Source organism: Sapajus apella, unplaced genomic scaffold (genome assembly GCF_009761245.1).
Source record: "Sapajus apella isolate SASKATOON/1434 unplaced genomic scaffold, GSC_monkey_1.0 scaffold48, whole genome shotgun sequence".
NCBI lineage: Eukaryota > Metazoa > Chordata > Mammalia > Primates > Cebidae > Sapajus > Sapajus apella.
Window position 1 is genome coordinate 16318754 of NW_022436988.1, and position 18728 is coordinate 16337481.

The 18728-nt window shown below is 49.8% G+C and overlaps 1 protein-coding gene across 3 annotated transcripts in view; it reads left to right on the plus strand.

Annotated features, from left to right (window-relative positions):
- Positions 1-12631, plus strand: part of CACNG5 (calcium voltage-gated channel auxiliary subunit gamma 5) — a 66537-nt gene extending 53906 nt beyond the window's left edge. Inside the window, exons 5-7 of one of the 3 annotated variants that reach the window (XM_032241934.1) lie at positions 3038-3183; positions 7689-7781; positions 11145-12631. In XM_032241934.1, coding sequence (XP_032097825.1) covers positions 3038-3183; positions 7689-7781; positions 11145-11150 — 245 coding nt within the window. In that variant the 3' untranslated portion in view covers positions 11151-12631. Of the gene's footprint in view, positions 1-3037; positions 3184-3464; positions 4526-7688; positions 8574-11144 lie in introns of those variants that run through there. The other 2 variants (XM_032241933.1, XM_032241932.1) reach the window with 2 other exon arrangements.
- The last annotated feature ends 6097 nt before the right edge of the window (positions 12632-18728 follow it).

Here is an 18728-nt window from a genome sequence, read left to right on the forward strand (position 1 = left end):
GGGGGGGGGGTGCTGAGAGAGCTTACAGGCTGTAACAATGTAACGATTATAGCAAGAAAAAAAATGTGAGAAGAGTGAAGCCTTCAGTAGAAGAAGAGGAGGAAGAAAGAAAACAGAGTTCCTTATTGAGAGTTTATATGCCAAAAAGGCTGATCTGAGAATTTGATAGACGTTTTAGTACTGTAAGCCGGAGATTTGGTCCTGCTGTTAGGCAGGGCTTGGGTTTACAAACGGGGCTTCTGAATACCTAAACCTCGGCCGCTGCTGCGGAGATGGTCGGAGGGCGTCCTGGACTGCCCTACCGAATGCCAGAGAGGGTTCGGGAAGATGGGGACGTCTCCTTCAAATTCCTGACCCCCGGAATCCCCTCACAGGGAAAAGACAAGAGAGTAGGGACGTCTCCTCTACACTCAAGTCCTTGAGACGAGGCCGGGGCCCCGGGCCCACGGCGAGACGAGGAGTCCCTGACGGAGCAGGGAGTCTACGAGGCAGGCAGCGGGAGAGTTGTGGGTAACAGAAGTCTTACCTTGTGATGGAACAGTTCCCTGTTAACCTTGCGATGGAGCAGTTCCCTGTTAACCTTGCGATGGAGCAGTTCCCTGTTACCTTGCGATGGAGCAGTTCCCTGTTACCTTGCGATGGAGCAGTTCCCTGTTACCTTGCGATGGAGCAGTTCCCTGTTAACCTTGCGATGGAGCAGTTCTCTGTTACCTTGCGATGGAGCAGTTCCCTGGTCCAGCTTCGTGTGAAGGAGTCAGTTTCCCCCAGGAAGGGTCGTATAACTCCCTCCCGGGTTTCGGCACCACTTGTAAAGTTTATTCTCTGTAGGTTTATTGCCAAGTTAAAAACGAGGAAACTGAGGCCAGCACAAGAAAATTAGATGCCAACTTATTCAGCTCCTGGGTGAGGTTCTGTGGTCTTGGGGAGAGGGGCCAGGGAAGTCGTGCCTGACTTCTCTCAGGAGTGGGGTTTTATAGGGAGTGAAGATGTTCAATTGGATTTGGAGAAACAGGATGTGGATGGGGTGAGCTGCTATTGGTAGGTAGGGGGGATTTCCGGTGAGCGGGCTAAGTGCTGAGTGCAGAGGGGATTTCCAAGGGTGGGGTTAGGTGCCGAGTGCAGAGGGGATTTCCAAGGTGGAGCTAGATGATGGGCATATTCTGATAATTTTCCAGTGGGGAGGGAGATGGGCGTGTTCAAACTCCTGGCGAGGCAACCAGCCTTACAGAAAGAACACGGGAAACCAAGGTAGGATCTTTCTACTTTTCAAGGTGACCTGCGCATTTTCATAGAGACCTTTTCTTTTGGAGATGACTCTGGCCGAAGGAGTGGCTCTTGGGGCATGTATTTTAGGTGCCCTGGACTGGCTGACTGACTGGGGGGGGGGGCATCCTGAGGAGAAGATGGGTGGGTGGGTGGACAGGAGATGGAAGGAAAGGAAAAACAGCTGTTGGATACCAGGCATTCTGATTACCACCTGACTCCTAAGTAATTTTAGGATCCTTTTCCCAATATTTTCTTAACATAGCTTGGGAGACAGGTAGCAGTCAGAAAGTCTGGTGCCCTAGAGCCACTCTTTCTCCTTCTAGCCACCCACCTGCCCATTCTTCTTTCCATCCATTTTTCAATCTACCTACCAACCCATCATCCATCCTTCCACCCTCCCATGCATCAACCCAACACATATTTATTGAGCGCCAGCAATGTCATCAGCCCAATCTTTGCATGGTGATATTTCCACATAGCCCAAGAGATACAGACCCAGTGTAGTGAAGCTTTTTGTTTTTCCTTTTGTGAACTTCACGATAGCCAAGGCCGTAAACAGTAGCTTTGAGACACATGAGGTTTTTGAGCAGTGAGCTAGGGATCAGAAATCTAAGATTGAGATGGGCCACATGAAATCATTTCAATGCTAACAATAAAGAGGGTTCATTTAGGGCAGCAGTGATTCAAACGCAAGTTAAGTACCTGGAAGGTTTCAGTCACATCGATTTTCCTTTAGCATTCATCCTTCCAGATGCCCTAGTTTCATAAAATAATGTGAGTGGAATTGAACCTGAACAGCCCAAAACAGAGTAATTAATTATGTCTTGATTCAATTGCAGCTACTAATTAACAGAACTAATGCCTGAGGCAGTCATTCGCACGATGGCAGCAGGCGGTTGGTGCCCCCTGGCCTCCTGATTTAAGGCTTGCCAGAATCTGGACAAACTGTCTTTACCTCCCCTACCTAGAGATCTCAGCCAGGCCACATCTTGTGGTCAGATGGGTTGCACAGACCACAGGCCACATGAGGGAACTCCACAATGATAGGTACCACCTACCACCTTGGCTATCTCTGCCTAGGGGGCCTATTTTACCATTCAGTTCTATAAAAACCACTTTCTAGCTCAGTGATTCACAGCCCTCTTAAGAAAATTCAGTGCCAGGCGCAGTGGTGCACACCTGTAATCCCAGCACTTCGGGAGGCCGAGGCAGGCAGATCACTTGAAGTTAGGAGTTCTAGACCAGCCTGGCCAACATGGTGAAATCCCATCTCTATTAAACACACAAAATTAGCTGGGTGTGGTAGCAGGCACCTATAGTCCCAGCTGAGGCAGGAGAATCACTTGAACCCGGGAGGCAGAGGTTGAGCCAAGATTGCACCATTGCACTCCAACCTGGACGACAAGAGTGAAACTCCATCTCAAAAAAAATAAAAATACAGTGCCAGGGCCCCATGCGTCAGAATACCCAGAGCTGGGGCTCAGGCCTGTGTGACGGGTATGCACAGCAGGGTGAGAACCACTGGGCTTAGCCCATGGCTTAGGAGGGCAGCTATACAGGACCTTCCCTGAAACTATCTGCTGTCTAGAAGGTGCTGGCCAAAACAGTGTACTCGGGAGGCAAGCATCTGTTCTCCCTCCAGCTCCAGTGTCAGCACTGTTATCCAGGCCAGCGGCTTTGCTCCTGAATTGCAAGGGGAGGTGGGTGCCACCTCAGCAAACTCCTAACACCTCTGGGCTGAGTGTCCCCTCTCCCCCACCTGCCCAACCAGGCCTCTCTCTCGTGGTGGGCCTGGTGCTCTACATCTCCAGCATCAATGACGAGATGCTCAACAGGACCAAGGATGCAGAGACCTACTTCAACTACAAGTACGGGTGGTCGTTTGCCTTCGCCGCCATCTCCTTCCTTTTAACGGAGGTAAATCCTGTCACCCTGAGCAGGGACAGGCTGGGGCTAGGCACTGCCCCCCCCCGAGCAGGGGAGAGGGGACATTCCACAAGCATTTTGGGGCTTGGACCACCCACCCTACTTCCCTTCTTCATCCCAGAATGTGTCACTGTCTTCCCTTCCTGGGTCTCCTCCAGCCAGGACGGGCCCAAGGCCCTGCGCCTGTCCCCACATCCACTTCACACCCCACTCAAGCCGTGTCCTATGCAGACCCCGGCAGTGAGCCGTCCTCCGCTGTCTTCCCCCTCTAGAGCGCCGGGGTGATGTCTGTCTACCTGTTTATGAAGCGGTACACCGCCGAGGACATGTACAGGCCCCACCCCGGCTTCTACCGCCCTCGGCTGAGCAACTGCTCCGATTACTCGGGCCAGTTCCTACACCCAGACGCCTGGGTCAGGGGCCGCAGCCCCTCTGAGATCTCCAGCGAGGCCTCCCTGCAGATGAACAGCAACTACCCTGCCTTGCTCAAGTGCCCCGACTATGACCAGATGTCCTCTTCGCCCTGCTGAGCCTTGGCCAACCCCATCCCTGGACTGTGGGTGGCCAGGCAACCCTGCCTGTTCTCTCCAGGTGACCCCTGAGCCCCAGGCCTGTGGTTGACAGGCCCAGGCCACCCATGCTTAGCTGTTGTCACTTGACCCTCTCCTCTCCCCACTTCTCCAGAAGGGCTCTAACTGCCCCCAGTGTGGGTGTGGGAGTCTGGGGTTTGCAGGCAAGCTGATTGGCTGGGAACATGGAAGAAGCCCCACCCATGTGAGTGCCAATCACAGCCGTGGCTCCAGGAAGCTAGCCGCTCCCTGCAAGCCCAGGAGAGGCTGATGTTCCCTTTGTGTATTCTTCCTGCACCCCTAACTTCATAGCCCTAGCCCAGGGCCAGCTCTGAGACGCCAAGTTCCTTACACAGATGCAGCTGGACTCATGCACTTGCCAACTGGCCTGGCCTTCACATTCAAGATCTACACCATCTGCCCGAAAGGTGACTCTGATATGGAGGTCTGGCTGACTTAGACACATCAAGCTGGCAGTGTTCCTTCTGACCTCCTTTCTCCTCCGAGTCCCTCCACACGACACACCTGTCGTACTCTCCGTCTCCCCTCCCTGACACAGGCCGTGAACCTTTCCTCCCACCAGAACTCAGCTGCCCTGGGTCCTGGCCCTGAGGGACTAAGAGTAGGTCTGGGGCCACACTGATGAAGTCACAAAGAGGTGTTAATGGCTGAAGACATCCTAATATGTATGGCCCTCTGATAACATTTTACAGGAGCCTTTTATGCCTTAACCCAAATAATTGGTTCTGACAATGAGAATTTTAGAATTGGGCTGGTCTGAGTTCCTATCACCAGACAGTTTCTGGCCCTGGGGAGACTGTCCCCTTACAAGGGCAATATGTCTGGACCAAAGTCCTACAATGGAATCTTGTAGACAGCTGTCTAAACCACCTAAGAGGAAAGTAGGCCGGGCGCGGTGGCTCAAGCCTGTAATCCCAGCATTTTGGGAGGCCAAGGCGGGTGGATCACGAGGTCAAGAGATCGAGACCATCCTGGTCAACATGGTGAAACCCCGTCTCTACTAAAACTACAAAAAATTAGCTGGGCATGGTGGCGTGTGCCTGTAGTCCCAGCTACTCAGGAGGCTGAGGCAGGAGAATTGCTTGAACCCAGGAGGCGGAGGTTGCGGTGAGCCGAGATTGCGCCATTTCACTCCCGCCTGGGGAACAAGAGCGAAACCCCCTCCCCCAAAAAAAAAAAAAAAAAAAGAGGAAGGTAGCCTTTGAAGAGGCTGCCTGGGAGTTGGAGCTGGATTTGATGACAGCTAGTGCATTTTGTGTTCAAACAAATGCAGACTTGGGATAATCCAGCTGCTCTCCAAAGGCTGCCTGTGAACATTTGGGGGTTGCCAATTTAATCCTAATACGGAGGAGTGTCTGCTTCCTGGGTGTAGGACAGATGTGGGCAAATCAGATTTTTCCAGAAGACCAGGCAGTGTGACACCCATTCTCCTGGTGGGAAACCAGAGCTAGGGGGGTTTCAATCACCTTCTGTGAAGTCCACAGAAGCTACTGCAAGCCACGCCCACCCCCCTTGGCTCTCCAAGTGTTGGCTCAGCTTAGACATTTTGGCTTTGAGATTTTGAGTGGCAAAACAGTGCTATGTGTCGCTGCTGTGCCAGCTCTCCTCTTGCCCTCTTTAAGATGCCATTAGGTTCTGAGAACACAAAGCCGTGGCAGTGACACGTGGGCTCCAGCACGTAGCCCAGAATGCTGCACATTGGTGCGTGCAGGCTTGGAGGGGTGATGTGCTAGGCAGCCGGGCTGCTGTAATGAACTGTCACAGACTGGGGGGCTTAAATAGCACACATTAATTTTCTCACAGTTCTGGGGACCAGCGTCCAAGATCAAGGGGTTGGCAGAACTGGCTTCTTCTGAGGCCATTGTCCTTGGCTTGCAGACAGCTAACTTCTTGCTGTGTCCTCTCATGGTCTCTGTGCCCATGTCCCTGGTGTCCCTAAGTGTGCCCCAATTTTTTGTTTTTGTTTAGAGATGGAGTCTTGCTCTGTCGCCAGGCTGGAGTGCAGTGGCATGATCTCGGCTCACTGCAACCTCCGCTTCCAGGGTTCAAGTGATTCTCCTTTCTCAGCCTCCCTAGTAGCTGGTACTATAGGTGTGCCCAGCTAATTTTTATATTTTTAGTAGAGACGGGATTTCATCATGTTGGCCAGGATGGTCTCCATCTCCTGACCTCAGCCTCCCAAAGTGCTGGGATTACAGGCATGTGCCACCATGCCTGGCCCCAAATTCCCTGTTCTGATAAGGACACCAGTCAGATTGGATTCGGGCTCATCCCCAATTAATTGGTGGTTAATTTTCATGTAATAACCTCTTTAAAGGGCCCATCTCCAAATACAGCCATATTCTGAGGTTATGGGGGGGTCATTCCACAAATGAATTTAGGGAAGACAGGTATTTTGTTGCTGGATTCTTCCATTTGTCTGGCAGCATGGTAGAGGGGAAAGATAAGCCAATTCTGGTCCCAATTCAGCCACTCATTCACCATGAACCCTTGGGCCACACCCTTCTGCCCTGAGGGGCTTGGCCTAAATGGGTTCCAAGTCCACTCCACTCCCACCCACCCACAACTCCAATGATTCAGCCTCATGTGGGAGGCTCCCTGTTGCTTTTGTATGTGACTTTTCAACCCTGACCTATAAACTGACAGCTGCGAAGCCCCCTTCCTCTCCACTGGCACCCTTGCCATGACGGTTGTACTCTTCGGTTACTATTTACAGAATACTACCAAAACCACCTCCTTCCCCCAACAAAGTAAAGGAATCAGTTCTTGTGCTTGGAGAAAGTCAGATAGCATTTCCAAACTGGACAATCATTTAGGTGAGCTCTACTCCAATTTTTGTCAATGTACTTAGCTCCTAATTTCACTTTTGTCTCTCTGCAATACTCTTTCTCTGTCACTGCCAGGCTTGTTTTGTGTGCACCTGGAAAAAATAGAATCCACTCCTAAGTACAAGCTGACTGTGGACTCAGACATCGCTAGGTTTGGTCTTTACTGGGCTGATGCTGAGCTGCCGAATGAAGGAGACTTTACCCTGGGAACGTGGTTTACGCGCACCTTAGGAACAGGTTCTGGGCCGTTTTTTCCCCTCCCTGGGGTGGATGAATGTGTCAATAATCACACCACCATCACAATTTCCTTTCTGTCTATAAATTCATCTCAGAATCAGGGCCTAGTTGCAGCCTCTCCTCAATCAGGATTTTTACCAAACATGAACATGTACAAACTCAACTCAGAAATCATAAATTCGGGTCTGTTCTCCAATACGCATTCTGATCTTTTGTTTCCTCAAGCAGTGTGGGAAAAAAATGGGAGGGGTAGACTAGTAAACCCAAGTGTCATGAATTATGGAATAAAATGACTTGGGGTAACCAGCCATTAAGAGGGAGCAATCTGACTGGTTCCCCCACACCTGGAACTCACTACTCTTTTTTTTTTGAGACAAAGTCTTGCTCTGTCGCCCAGGCTGGAGTGCATGTAAGAGTTAAAGGAAGAGAAAAGAAACACAAAAATCAGCTCTTTTTGTGTTTTTTCTTCTAGTGATACTTTTTTTTTTTTTGAGGACAGATGTGGGCAGGTCCTCAGAGGAGATCAGCCTTTGCTCCATTAGCCAAGTAACTGCTTTACTCTGTCCACAATTTAAATGTTAGTGTTGTCCAAGACACACCTCCACAGGACAGTTAGAAAAATGTTTGGCCAAATATCTGGGCAGCACCGTGGCCCCGCCACACTGACACATAAAACTAACCATGGTAAGTGGAGAAAGGACAGCGGAGGCCAGGGGAGCCTCATTCCACCCAAGGCCTGAGCAGTTGGTGCCTGGACTCTGTTCCTTCCCCAGCTGCCTGGGTTTTGGGTACCAGGACCCGCTGTCAGCTCCCCACATCTTGACTTTCTCCCCACACGCAGGGAACCACTCTCATATGCTCGTGCAACACTTGGAAGTTAACCCGCCTTTGGAACACAGCACTCCGTGTAGGGAGTGGCTGCACAAGTGGATGGGTGAGTGGATTCTGCCAAATGCACCTGTGCCTGGGGCCTGGCTAGCCCTGTGAGTGTGGGTTCACCCATGGCAGCAGCAGCTGCTCCAGGTGCCATAGAAGAGACAGGGCTCAGTGGTCACCACCACGGGGGGTGGAGGGTGGTAAGCTGGAGCCAGCCAGAGCCCCCACCAGGACTGCCTTTGCTTTTTGGGTTCCAGGCATGCAGATGAGCTGATAGGAACCAGGCAGGTACCCCTCTGGCATTCACATCTCCCAGGACAGGTGCTGGGGCCTCATGTCCTTGGTACTGGCAGAGCTGAGGTCTCTGGAGTCTCACAGCCCTGAACCAGGCTCCTGGACTTCTGCTCTGTGACCTTGGACATATCATATCCTTCTGGGCCTGCCTCTGCTTTCTGGTGTGTGAAGCTGGAACTCCCTGTCTGCTCACTGTGGGGCTAAGATTTTTCTGCCGGGGTGGCCCTGCCCTTGAAGATTTGTATGCATGGGATCTCTGCCCTGCTGATTAAGAGGCCTGAGTTTTCAACAGGTGCTGCTGCACCCTCTGTGTGTTACCAGCAGCCCTCGGGACTTCTGTCTTCTCATTCCTACAATGGTGGGGTGTAGATGCAATCACCTCATCAGGCTCTGTCCCCAGACACTATCCCCAACTCTAGAGGTTGTAAGTTTTACAACCTAAATGCAACCAAATTCAAGCAGTAGATTCCTCCCAGCCCAGACAACACCCCAAAATGTGGAATTTAACTGTGTGCAGTGGCTCATGCCTGTAATCCCAGCACTTTGGAAGGCCAAGGAGGGCAGATCACAAGGTCAGGGGTTCGAGACCAGCCTGACCAACATGATGAAACCCGGTCTCTACTTAAAAATACAAAAATCAGCCAGGCGTGGTGGTGCACTCCTGTAATCCCAGCTACTTGGGAGGCTGAGGCAGGAGAATTGCTTGAACCTGGGAGGTGGAGGTTGTGGTGAGCCGAGAGCATGCCATTGCCCTCCAGCCTGAGTGACAGAGTGAGACTTCATCTTGAAAATATAAAATTAAAAAAAAAAGAATGCAGAATTTAGCTAAGAGATCAGAATCTTGGGGTGCCCCAAGGAAGACTAAGATTTCTGCATAATGGAGTGCACATGGCAGGCAGTAGCAGTGGGGAGACAGGAGAGAGGGAGGAAGGCAGAACTCTGCCACCTTTATCCTCGAGTTGGTAGCAAGATGGCCACAGTGATTCCAAGCATTCTATTGAGACCCAACAGCACCAGAGGGAAGAGAATGGTGGTCTTTTTCTCTGTGTTTTTCTGAGGAACGAAGATAACTTTCCCAGTAGCAACCCCAGCAGACTTCATGTCGTGTCTCAGCCAAAACCAAGTCACATGCCCATTCCTAAACCACCATCTGGCAAGGGGAACAGTGTGGCCATGTGTGCCAGTTGTCTATTAATACACAAGTAATTACCCCAAAACTTAGTAGCTTAAGACAGCAACAATCATATCATGATTATTTCTGACAGCTTTAGGGGCTGGCTGGGCTCAGCAAGGCGGTTCTCACTCGGGATCTCCCAGGCAGTTACAGTCAGACAGTGGCTGTCATTGCAAAGGCTTCCCTGCTCATTAGTCTGGCAACTGGTGTCCACTGGGACTTCAGCTAAGGTTGTCACTAGAATGCCTATGCATAGTCTCTTCTTAAGGCCTGGTCCTCCTCACGGGGTGACAGCTTTCTTTTAAGAATGAGAAGCTTCATTGCCTTTCTGGGAGCAGCCTTTGAAGTTACCTTATGTCATTTCCATCATAATCCCCAGGCCACACAGTTTTATAGGGAAGAGAACATAGATCCCCCTATCTCAGATGTGAGGAGTGTCAGAGGAACACATGAGAGATGGGATCTATGGTAGCAACCACCTTTGAAAAACAGTCTGCTGCACCATGATTGGCTTTGACCAGTTAGTTATTCTCTCAGCCTGGAGATTCTGACAGGTGGGCCCTGAGGATCTGTTTCTCTAACAAGCTTCCAAGCGATGTCAAGGTAGTGACATGCTCTAGGCTCTTGGGGTTTAGTTCCTGATCTCTGAATTTTGTTAAAGCTCTCCAGATGGTTCTAACATGAAACCAGGGTTGAGAACCACTGGCTTAGATCTACTGGGATTTATCACTGTAGCTGGGGGATAAAGCCACCTTCTGAGTCTGGCTGGGGAATAGTGGCATCCCAAACAAAATGCAGGAAAAGAAGGGAGAATGGTCCTGGGTGGGCCCTTGAGGAAGTGGAAGCCCCAAGTACCCACCTTGCTCTGTCCTAGCCTGCACAGGCCTCACCTCCTCCGACAACGCTATGCCTGGGGCAAGATGCCAAATCCATGGGCTCATGCCCAGCCTCTCTGCTCCTGAGCCCTTTCCCCAAGGAGCTGGTATTCACTGGTATGCAGGTAGAGCCTGCCCCGGGAAAGAGGATGGTAGAGGTCAGCATTCTGGAGCCAACACACTCTCCATCCCACTGTCAGGGCCAAGGATGGACTCTGGGCTGCAAGCAGGACTGATAAATCCTCAGAAATGATCTCATGGTCTCAAGCTCTATCAAGTTCAGGTCAATCTTCATCACTGGTCTTTGAATAATTCATTTTGTGCTCAGCAGTTGTAAAAAACAACAACAACAACAAGACTTGAGGGCGTTAGAGGTTTCTGATTAGGCAGTAAAGGAACCGTGTATCACAACATTCCCAACAGACTAACTTGGGTCAATTTTTACTTTAAATCCACCCACACTCATACACTTCCCACCCTATTTCAGATACAACAATCTATGTCAAAATCATGTAAACTGTAAAGTCCTCCTTGAATTAAGTTATTTTCATTAACAAAATGGTGAAGAGACTAAATTAAATAAACCACATAAGGTGAGCAGCAGCTAATTCAATCCACAGCAATTCTCGGTGTCCTAAATCTTCAAACCTGGAGAGCACCCTACAAGGTCAGTTCATAGGCTTCGGATTCACCCAAGAATGGATTCACCATCTTCAACCCAGACACAGCCTCTTGCAAACATCAATTTAGATACAACTTCAGCTTCAACCCTAGCAGGTCATCACCAACGTCATCACCACCAACATGCATCTAAAGTCCTTGTCAGAGTCCTTGGCACATAATAGGTATTTTGAAAGAATTATCTCACATAACCCTTTCAACCCTATACGTAGAGGAATACTGAGACCTAAAGAAGTTTAGGGACTCATTCGTGACCGCGCAGCTGGTAACGAATGAGTTACCAGCTCATTTGCACTGTTCTGCTCTGCAAGTCGTGTTTCAAGTGCACTCCCAAGAGCTTGGCACTTACGGTCCTAAATGTTCAGCACGGTAAATGTATCCTCTTCTATAATCACAGAAATAATCCAGGTTCCCATCCAAAGAGAAATGGGAGAAGGAAAAGTCTAAGTGCAAACAATGGTGATGCATTGTTTCCTGAAAGCCTCTACACATTAATCCTGACTCCTCCTCTCCCATCTCTACTCATGATGCCAACCAGTGTTGGAAATGGCTCCAGAAAACCTCTGGATTTTCCTGTGGTCAGCCAGTGGTGGAATCTCACCACACTCTTGTTCTCTAGCCACTGGAGAAAGACTCATGACACATGTTTGGTCATGGCACGTGTCTGGAGTATGTGATGAGGGGTCATCTGGTGCATCCTACCAACATGACCCCAAGGCAAGTGCTGGAGGAACTGGGCCTAGATCCTGGAGACAAGCTCATGTCAGATTCTGGCCTCCAGATTCCATTTTCCTGGCCAACTCCCAGGGCATCATGGAGCGAATGGCCAGTGGGTGTGCCATGGGAGGTGAGACCCCCCCCCAACATTCTGAAGCCCATCAGCTGGAGAGGAGGAAGAGAATTTCCATTTGTTCAAGCTGTTTCCTGAAGCACCCTAAGTGTGAGCTTGGGTGTTGATGGCTGTGTGGGGTGCAAAGAAAAAAAAAGTGTAGTGAGAATTTTACTTAGATGCAAAAAGTGTCACCTTGTTTTGCTAAATCAAACTAAATCTATCTGAGCCTCTGTTCACCTGGGTGGTGAGAAATTCACTGTTCCCCAGGGTTGCATAGAAATCCAATGGGGAGGAGAGGGCAGCAGCTGCCAGGATGGAAATCCAAAGTCCAGCATTGTAGGTGCCAGGGTTCATGACACCTGGTGTTCCATGTCCTTGGGAACACCATCCTGCCACCCCTCAGCCCTGCCAAGGACTCTGGTCTCTGCTGCTCTAGGAACCCATCAATTGCACCTCCTCACTCATTTCCTTCCCAGGTGCAGGGACTGTCCCCATGGGCTGACTGCTGTTCCTGACCTCCTCTAAGGACTCCTTCCAGTCTGCCAACCCCTTGGCAGGATACTGCATATCCTTCCTCAGTGGGTCCTTAGAAACTCTATGGTGGGCTTCCTTGCCTGGATTGGGGGGAAGAAAAAGAGGTAAAAAAAAAATTAAGTTTTCCCAATAATTTACCCTGTGATCCTATTAATAAATTAGTACTAATATATTATTTTGGTTATTGCTACTATTTCTTGAGCACCTACTATGTAACAGCTTCTGTCCTGGAGTGTTTATCCAGTGTGATTTCATTTTATTTGCTTTGAATCCCAGTGCAGAATCTGAGTTAGCTACTTTCCCCAGTTCATGATGCACAGCCATTATTGGTCAACGTAAGTCCTGGCTCTTGATTTTTTATTCATTTATTTATTTTTTCCCTTTCCCCTCTGCTGCATGAGCAACCATTCAGACGTGTTTAATATGTATCTTTCTTGTCTCTATGTGCTGCTTAAATGGATATTGTTTTCTGGCATGTATATTTTAATTTAAATAAAGGGTACTGCATTATACGTGCATCTCTCTTTCCCGCTTTTTCACCCAGCACTGCTTTTACAATGTTCTGCTTTTCTCCATGAACATACAGCTGCTTGCTTCTAACTGCTGCCAAGTACTCCACAGCCTTTACTTTTTGCCTACACCCCAGTGAAAATCCCAGTAATATCCACCAGGAAAGTGGGATTTGGAGGCCAGAGTCTGACATGACTCATGTTTAGGATCTGACCCTAATTCCTCCAGCACGTCTCTTAGGTAGGGTTGCTTCCAGCTCCCCCACAACATGCACCAAACAGCACTGCTGAAAATACTGCTGTCCGTCTCCCGTAACAGACCTGGCAACCATTTTGGGGGGCTATACCAAGGGGTAGATGTAATGCATCACAGACTATGTGTGCACTTAATGTAATCCAACACGCTCTCATTGTTCTTCAGCACAGATGCTCCAGTTCACCGTCCATGTCCCCCATCCCCACTAAAACAGCCCAGAATTCCTCAATCTCAACACTATTGACATTTTCAGCTAGAACGTTCTTTGTTGTGGGTGCCGATCTTTGCATGGCAGCAAGTTCAGCAGCATCTCTAGCCCCTATTCACAGGATACTGTATCCTCTGTTTGTGGCAGCCAAAATCTCCAAATGTCCCCTGAGCAGAAGACTGTCCCCAGTTGTGAGTCAGTTAGGCTTCCCTAGCTTTCTCCCTTTTGTCAGTCTGAAGGGTTTTATCCTATATTCCCGGCAATCCTAGAGCCATACTACCCTCAAAACACCTGATCTCAGAAGTGAAGCAGGGTCGGGCCTGGTTAGTACCTGGCTGGAAGAAGATGGGACAATCAACTCCCTGGTGCCCATCACTCAGCTTCCCTGAAGACTGACATGTCTGACCCCAGATTCTTTTTTTTTTGTTGTTGAGACAGAGTCTCGCTCTGTCACCAGGCTGGAGTGCAGTGGCACGATCTTGGCTCACTGCAACCTCAGCCTCCCGGGTTCAAGCAATCCCCTGCCTCAGCCTCCTGAGTAGCTGGGACTACAGGCACATGCCATCACACCCAGCTAATATTTTGTATTTTTGTAGAGATGGGGTTTCACCATGTTGGTCAGGATGATCTCGATCACCTGACCTTGTGATCCACCCGCCTCAGCCTCCCAAAGTGCTGGGATTACAGGCATGAGCTACCACGCCCAGCCTGACCCCAGATTCTTTAGAAGCAAATCTCAAACATCATTCACTTCTTCTGCAATGATTTCCCACATCAGCAAAAAATAAGGATCCTTTTAAAATCACAGTGCCAATAATACGCTTAAAATATTAATAATTTCTGAATGTCATCAAATGTCCAGTTCAGATTTTCCTATTATCTTAAATATGCATATGTGTGAGTGCTTTACTGTTTATCCAGACCCGTCGAATATCCTTGCCTCACAATTGCTTTTCCGTCTCTTACATCTTACCCGTGACGTTCTCCTCCTTATCCACTATCAGTTGACCCATAGAGTATCACATAGCCTGGAATGTTCTGACTGTATCCCCCTGGCATTGGTGACCGTGTTCTTTCATTCCATTTCCTGTGAACTGGTAGGCAGATCTAGAAGCTTGATTGGGTGCAAGTCTGACCTGTTGACAGTGAAACTCCTGCAGGAGGCATGTGACATCTGGCCAGCTGGGTTTCTTATTATTATTATTTTTATTATTTTCTGTTTTTTGAGACAGTCTCGCTCTGTCATCCCAGTTGGAGTGCAGAGGTGCCATCTTGGCTCACCTCCTGAATTCAAGCAATCCTCCTGCCTCAGCCTCCCAAATACCTGGGATTGCAGATGCCCACCACAACACCCAGCTAATTTTTATATTTTTAGTAGAGGTGGGGTTTCACCATGTTGGACAGGCTGGTCTTGAACTCCTGACCTCAAGTGATCCTCCCTCCTCGGCCTCCCAAAGTGCTGAGGTTACAGGTATGAGCCACCACGCCTGGCCATGGCAGTCTTTCCTCCGGGAAGTGAGCAGTCATTGATAGTCATGGCCCACGTGGTTCATTACTGTGTTAATGGCTGCAGAGAGGTGATGTTCTAACACCATTCTTTCCTCATTATGAGCTGGAGTATTGCAGTTCAGAGAAACCTCACTTCATCCACTCGAGTTTCTGTGTCTTGGCCTTCATTCCACTCTGTGGCTGAACACACCTGCCCTACAGACATACCCAGATGCCAGTGCATGGACATGGAACGTTTTCCAGCAACAACATCCACCGGGAACATTCTGCCAGCTCCCCACCCCCAGATGCCACTCTCATCTTCATTTTTCACAAATCTCCAAGTCGTGAAAATCTGTATCCTTATCCTTTCTGACTCCTGTCTTTTTCTTCTGCTCCAAGGCCATGAAACAATCACATCAAGGCCTCTCCTCTAAGAAGTCTGCCCTGATTAAATGTCTCAAGAGTGGCGACTTCTTTGCCGGGTTTTGGAGAGGCCCAGGGCAAGGCTGGAGGCCATTCCCAGGGAGGCTGGGAGGGTTTCAAGTTTGCCTTGGCACAGGGCAATGTTGCTGGGAGCTGACGCCCCCGCTTCTGCTCCCACATGGAGAGGGGCCTTTCCTGGAGGCCCCCATCAGCTGTGAGTCACCAGCTTCTAAGCCCCAAACCCCACAGAATAAAATGCAAATGGATTCTGGTGAATAGAGAACTCAAGCCACCTCTGTGTGGGAGAGGATGTTATAATATCAGGCTGTCGGCAAATTAATGTTATTAAACAAATGCACAAAAATAGCAGCCATAATTATTCCCATACAGTAGCTCAATCTGGAGCTTTCTGGGTGTTTTTGTTCCCCACTAAACACAGGGCTGTCTCCGCTCATGTGGTCCTTCCTTCTTCCTTCTCTCCAAGACACTGCAGAGGAAAGAGGCCCCAAGTGAGCTCCCAGAACCTTGTTGTTTCCTTGAGAAATGATAAACTCATGAGAGCTGAGATTTCTTCGGCACCTAAGCGCCAGGCCCTTTACATATGGAACTCGATTTACAACCTAATGAAGGAAATGCTGTTGTTCCATTGGACGGATTATCAAGCTGAGTCCAAGAGAGGTCATGGAATGCGCCTGACGGTCACTGGGCTTGAGGATATGAACGCCTGGGTTTGAGCAACCTGTGACCTTTGCCCTTTGCTCTTTAACTTGCTGCTTCAAACTTTCCTCTCCCCAACCTCTTCCTCTCTCTCTAGAGATGCTTCACCTCAAAGTGCCCTCCCGTGGCACCATGGCTTTTGAAGGCCGCTCTGTTCCAGGGAGCTCCATATCTCCCTGCTCAGGGTGGCCTGTGCCCAGGGCCAGGTTTGGGCCAGGGTCCCTCGAGGGAGAGCAGAACAGTGGGGATGGAAGACGGGCGAGGTGCCCGCAGAGGCCAGCTTCCTGGCAAGCTGGTGTGAGGACACAATGTCATGGGGGAGGTGAGAGGCCTGGGAAAGGGGAGACGCAAGCACAGATCTGAGCATCACTCCAGCCAGGCTGGCACGTGACTGCTGGAGCCTGTGTCCTACAGCATACGGGGCCTGTCCTGGCAGCAGCCTGCTTCTCGCTCTGACAGGCAGATCAGTCCCCCTGTCTGAGCCTCCATCTCCACATGATGCCTGCCTGTGTCAGGCTATAAACATCACACGTTATGCAAAGGATGCATGTGGCAGGTGCCCATTAGGGATATCACTGGGGATACTGCCATAAAGGGTCTTCCCAGAAGCCACACTCCGGGCTGGAGCGGGGTGTGGAGACAGCAGCCAAGCCCAGGCCTTGCCTCTTTGTCCTCAAGAAGCTGCCCAGTGAGCAGAGAAGCTGTGATGATGCCACCAGTGACTCCCGTGATCACCATGTGGTGGACGCTGTGAGCCCACCTGGATGTCTCTACTGTCATGGCTGTGGCACTCTGGCTGCTGGGAGGCCTGTCCTTAGGTGACCCTCAGTCATCAACCCCTATCCCAGGAGCTGCCTCCGCTGCAGAGCACCACCGCGCCCTTGGTCATGCCCTGCCCTGCACGGCCCACCTCCAGGGACCAGTGGGCTGGAAACATAAAGGCCTGGTGATCTCAGGTGACTCAAGGTAACTCTGAAGGGTTGGTCTGCCTCCAGCAGCCTTGGAGTGGGGCCTGCTCTGAGGCCAGGCTCCTCCCCCTGCCCATCGCCCCTCCCACCCTTCCTTTCCCAAGTGCCTGGCTCCAGGACAGCCCCAATCCCCTCCCAGCTGTTTGTCCTTGCCTGCTTTCTGGAGAATCCAACCTGCAACATATTATCAGTATGATTACATAAGTGCTGATGACGTCAACCAGGGTTGCCTGCAGGCGAGCCTGAGTTGAGGAATTGCGGGCAGCTGCAGGAACCTACCATAGGGAACATCTCTAGTTTTTGCCGACCTGAGGAGCCTTCTCCCCTTCTCCTGGCCAAGGAGCGAGCAAAGGAACCAGGCTGGGTTATAGTTCCATAGCCCGACTCTGCCGATGAGGGCTAAGGTTGGGCAGCTCATGCAGTGCCAGCACCAGATCAGGGCTTTGGTGAACTTGACGACATCTAAACACATAAATCACTGGTCCCCATCTCACAGGATTAAAGAGGTCACTTGTCCAAGATTACACAGCTAATGAGTGTTGGGACTGGGATTCAGTGTTTTTCACACAGGTCTCTGCGGGGCCCTGGGATATTCATGGGGTCCCTGAAGAGAGGAGGGTGAGGAGGTGGTGAAGAGGAGGCCCAGGAGGGGAGGCCGAGGAGGGGAGGCCGAGGAGGTGGTGCTCCCCAGCCTTTAATGGAGGCAACTCAACCTGCACGGATATCACGGATGCCACCCTGTGCCAGCATCTCAGGAAGGCTGTGCTTGATGTCCCCAATGTCATGTTGACTTTTCCGTGCAGAAGCGGTTCTGGAATCAGACAGCTCCAAGCAGCTGACCTTTCCTGCATGCAATGTTGTCTGCCTCATGTCACATCAATCTACTGATTTTGATTTTGCTCTGCCCTTAGAAAACACACCAAATAGACCCTGATTTTCAGCTTAGTGTCTGAGAGTAGGTCCCTGTCCTCACTGGGTGGCCAGCCACGTCCCCTCCCTCTGTTCCCTCCTGTAGGTGCTGTGCTTCTGGGATGTTTTGTCATCCTGGGTCACTGCCCTCTGTAGAACCGCCAGATTGCAATGTCTCTTTAAAATATGATTTCCAGAATGGATTCAAAACTCTAGCACCAAAGGCCAGGGACGCTTATTTTTCTTGATGTGGGCATCGAGTATTTACTCGTTTCGCTTGTTAAGAAAATGACCTAAACCTGTCATCTCAAATGCGCAGGTGCTCTGTAGGTCAGCAGTGCTAAGCTATCTTCACCAGCCTGTGCCTGGAAAATTGGTTTGGTTTTGGGAGCCGAAAGTTAATACTTTACATGTACCCCTTTACCAAATTATACCTTTGACCATTGAGCATAGAACTTATACCCTCGAAGAGTCATTTTTTTCCTCCCAAATTCATATGCTTGTCCAATTTTACCAGGAAAAAAGCTAACAATTCTGCCCTCTTATGGCCAATGTATTATTTTTCTCTTCTTTAACATATTACCTGGAACAGAATAGGACAAGCGGATTCCTGAGACAGTTTGGACATCGTGTAGCACACATTTTCTTTTGGATAACTCCCTTTATCCAAAAAATAATAAAGAAGTATATATATATATATATATAAAACAAGGTGGCCAGTGAGGGTAGTTTCAGGAACCTGGCTCCTTAGCCCCAGCCATCCAACCACCATGCTTTGCAACCGTGGCCGCCTTGGAAGGCAGGAGAAACTTGTCTACAAAGCACCTCCAAAAGGACTAGAAATCAGCCTCCACTGCTTCCAATTTAATTTTGAAACAATCTTATAGAAACAAACTTACAGAAAAGTTGCAAGTCCAGACAAAGAACTTTCTTCTGAAGGAGAGGCTTCCAGGTTTCTATGGTAAATGGCACCCTCGGGGCCTCAGAAACATTTTCACAGCACTCCCCCTGGGCCAAGAGCACCCGACAGTTCTATTTATCAAGTACAAATGGCCCCCGATTTGCAATAGTTCACTTATGATTTCTCTGCTTTATGATGCTGCTGCGAAAGTGATACACATTCAGTCAAAACCA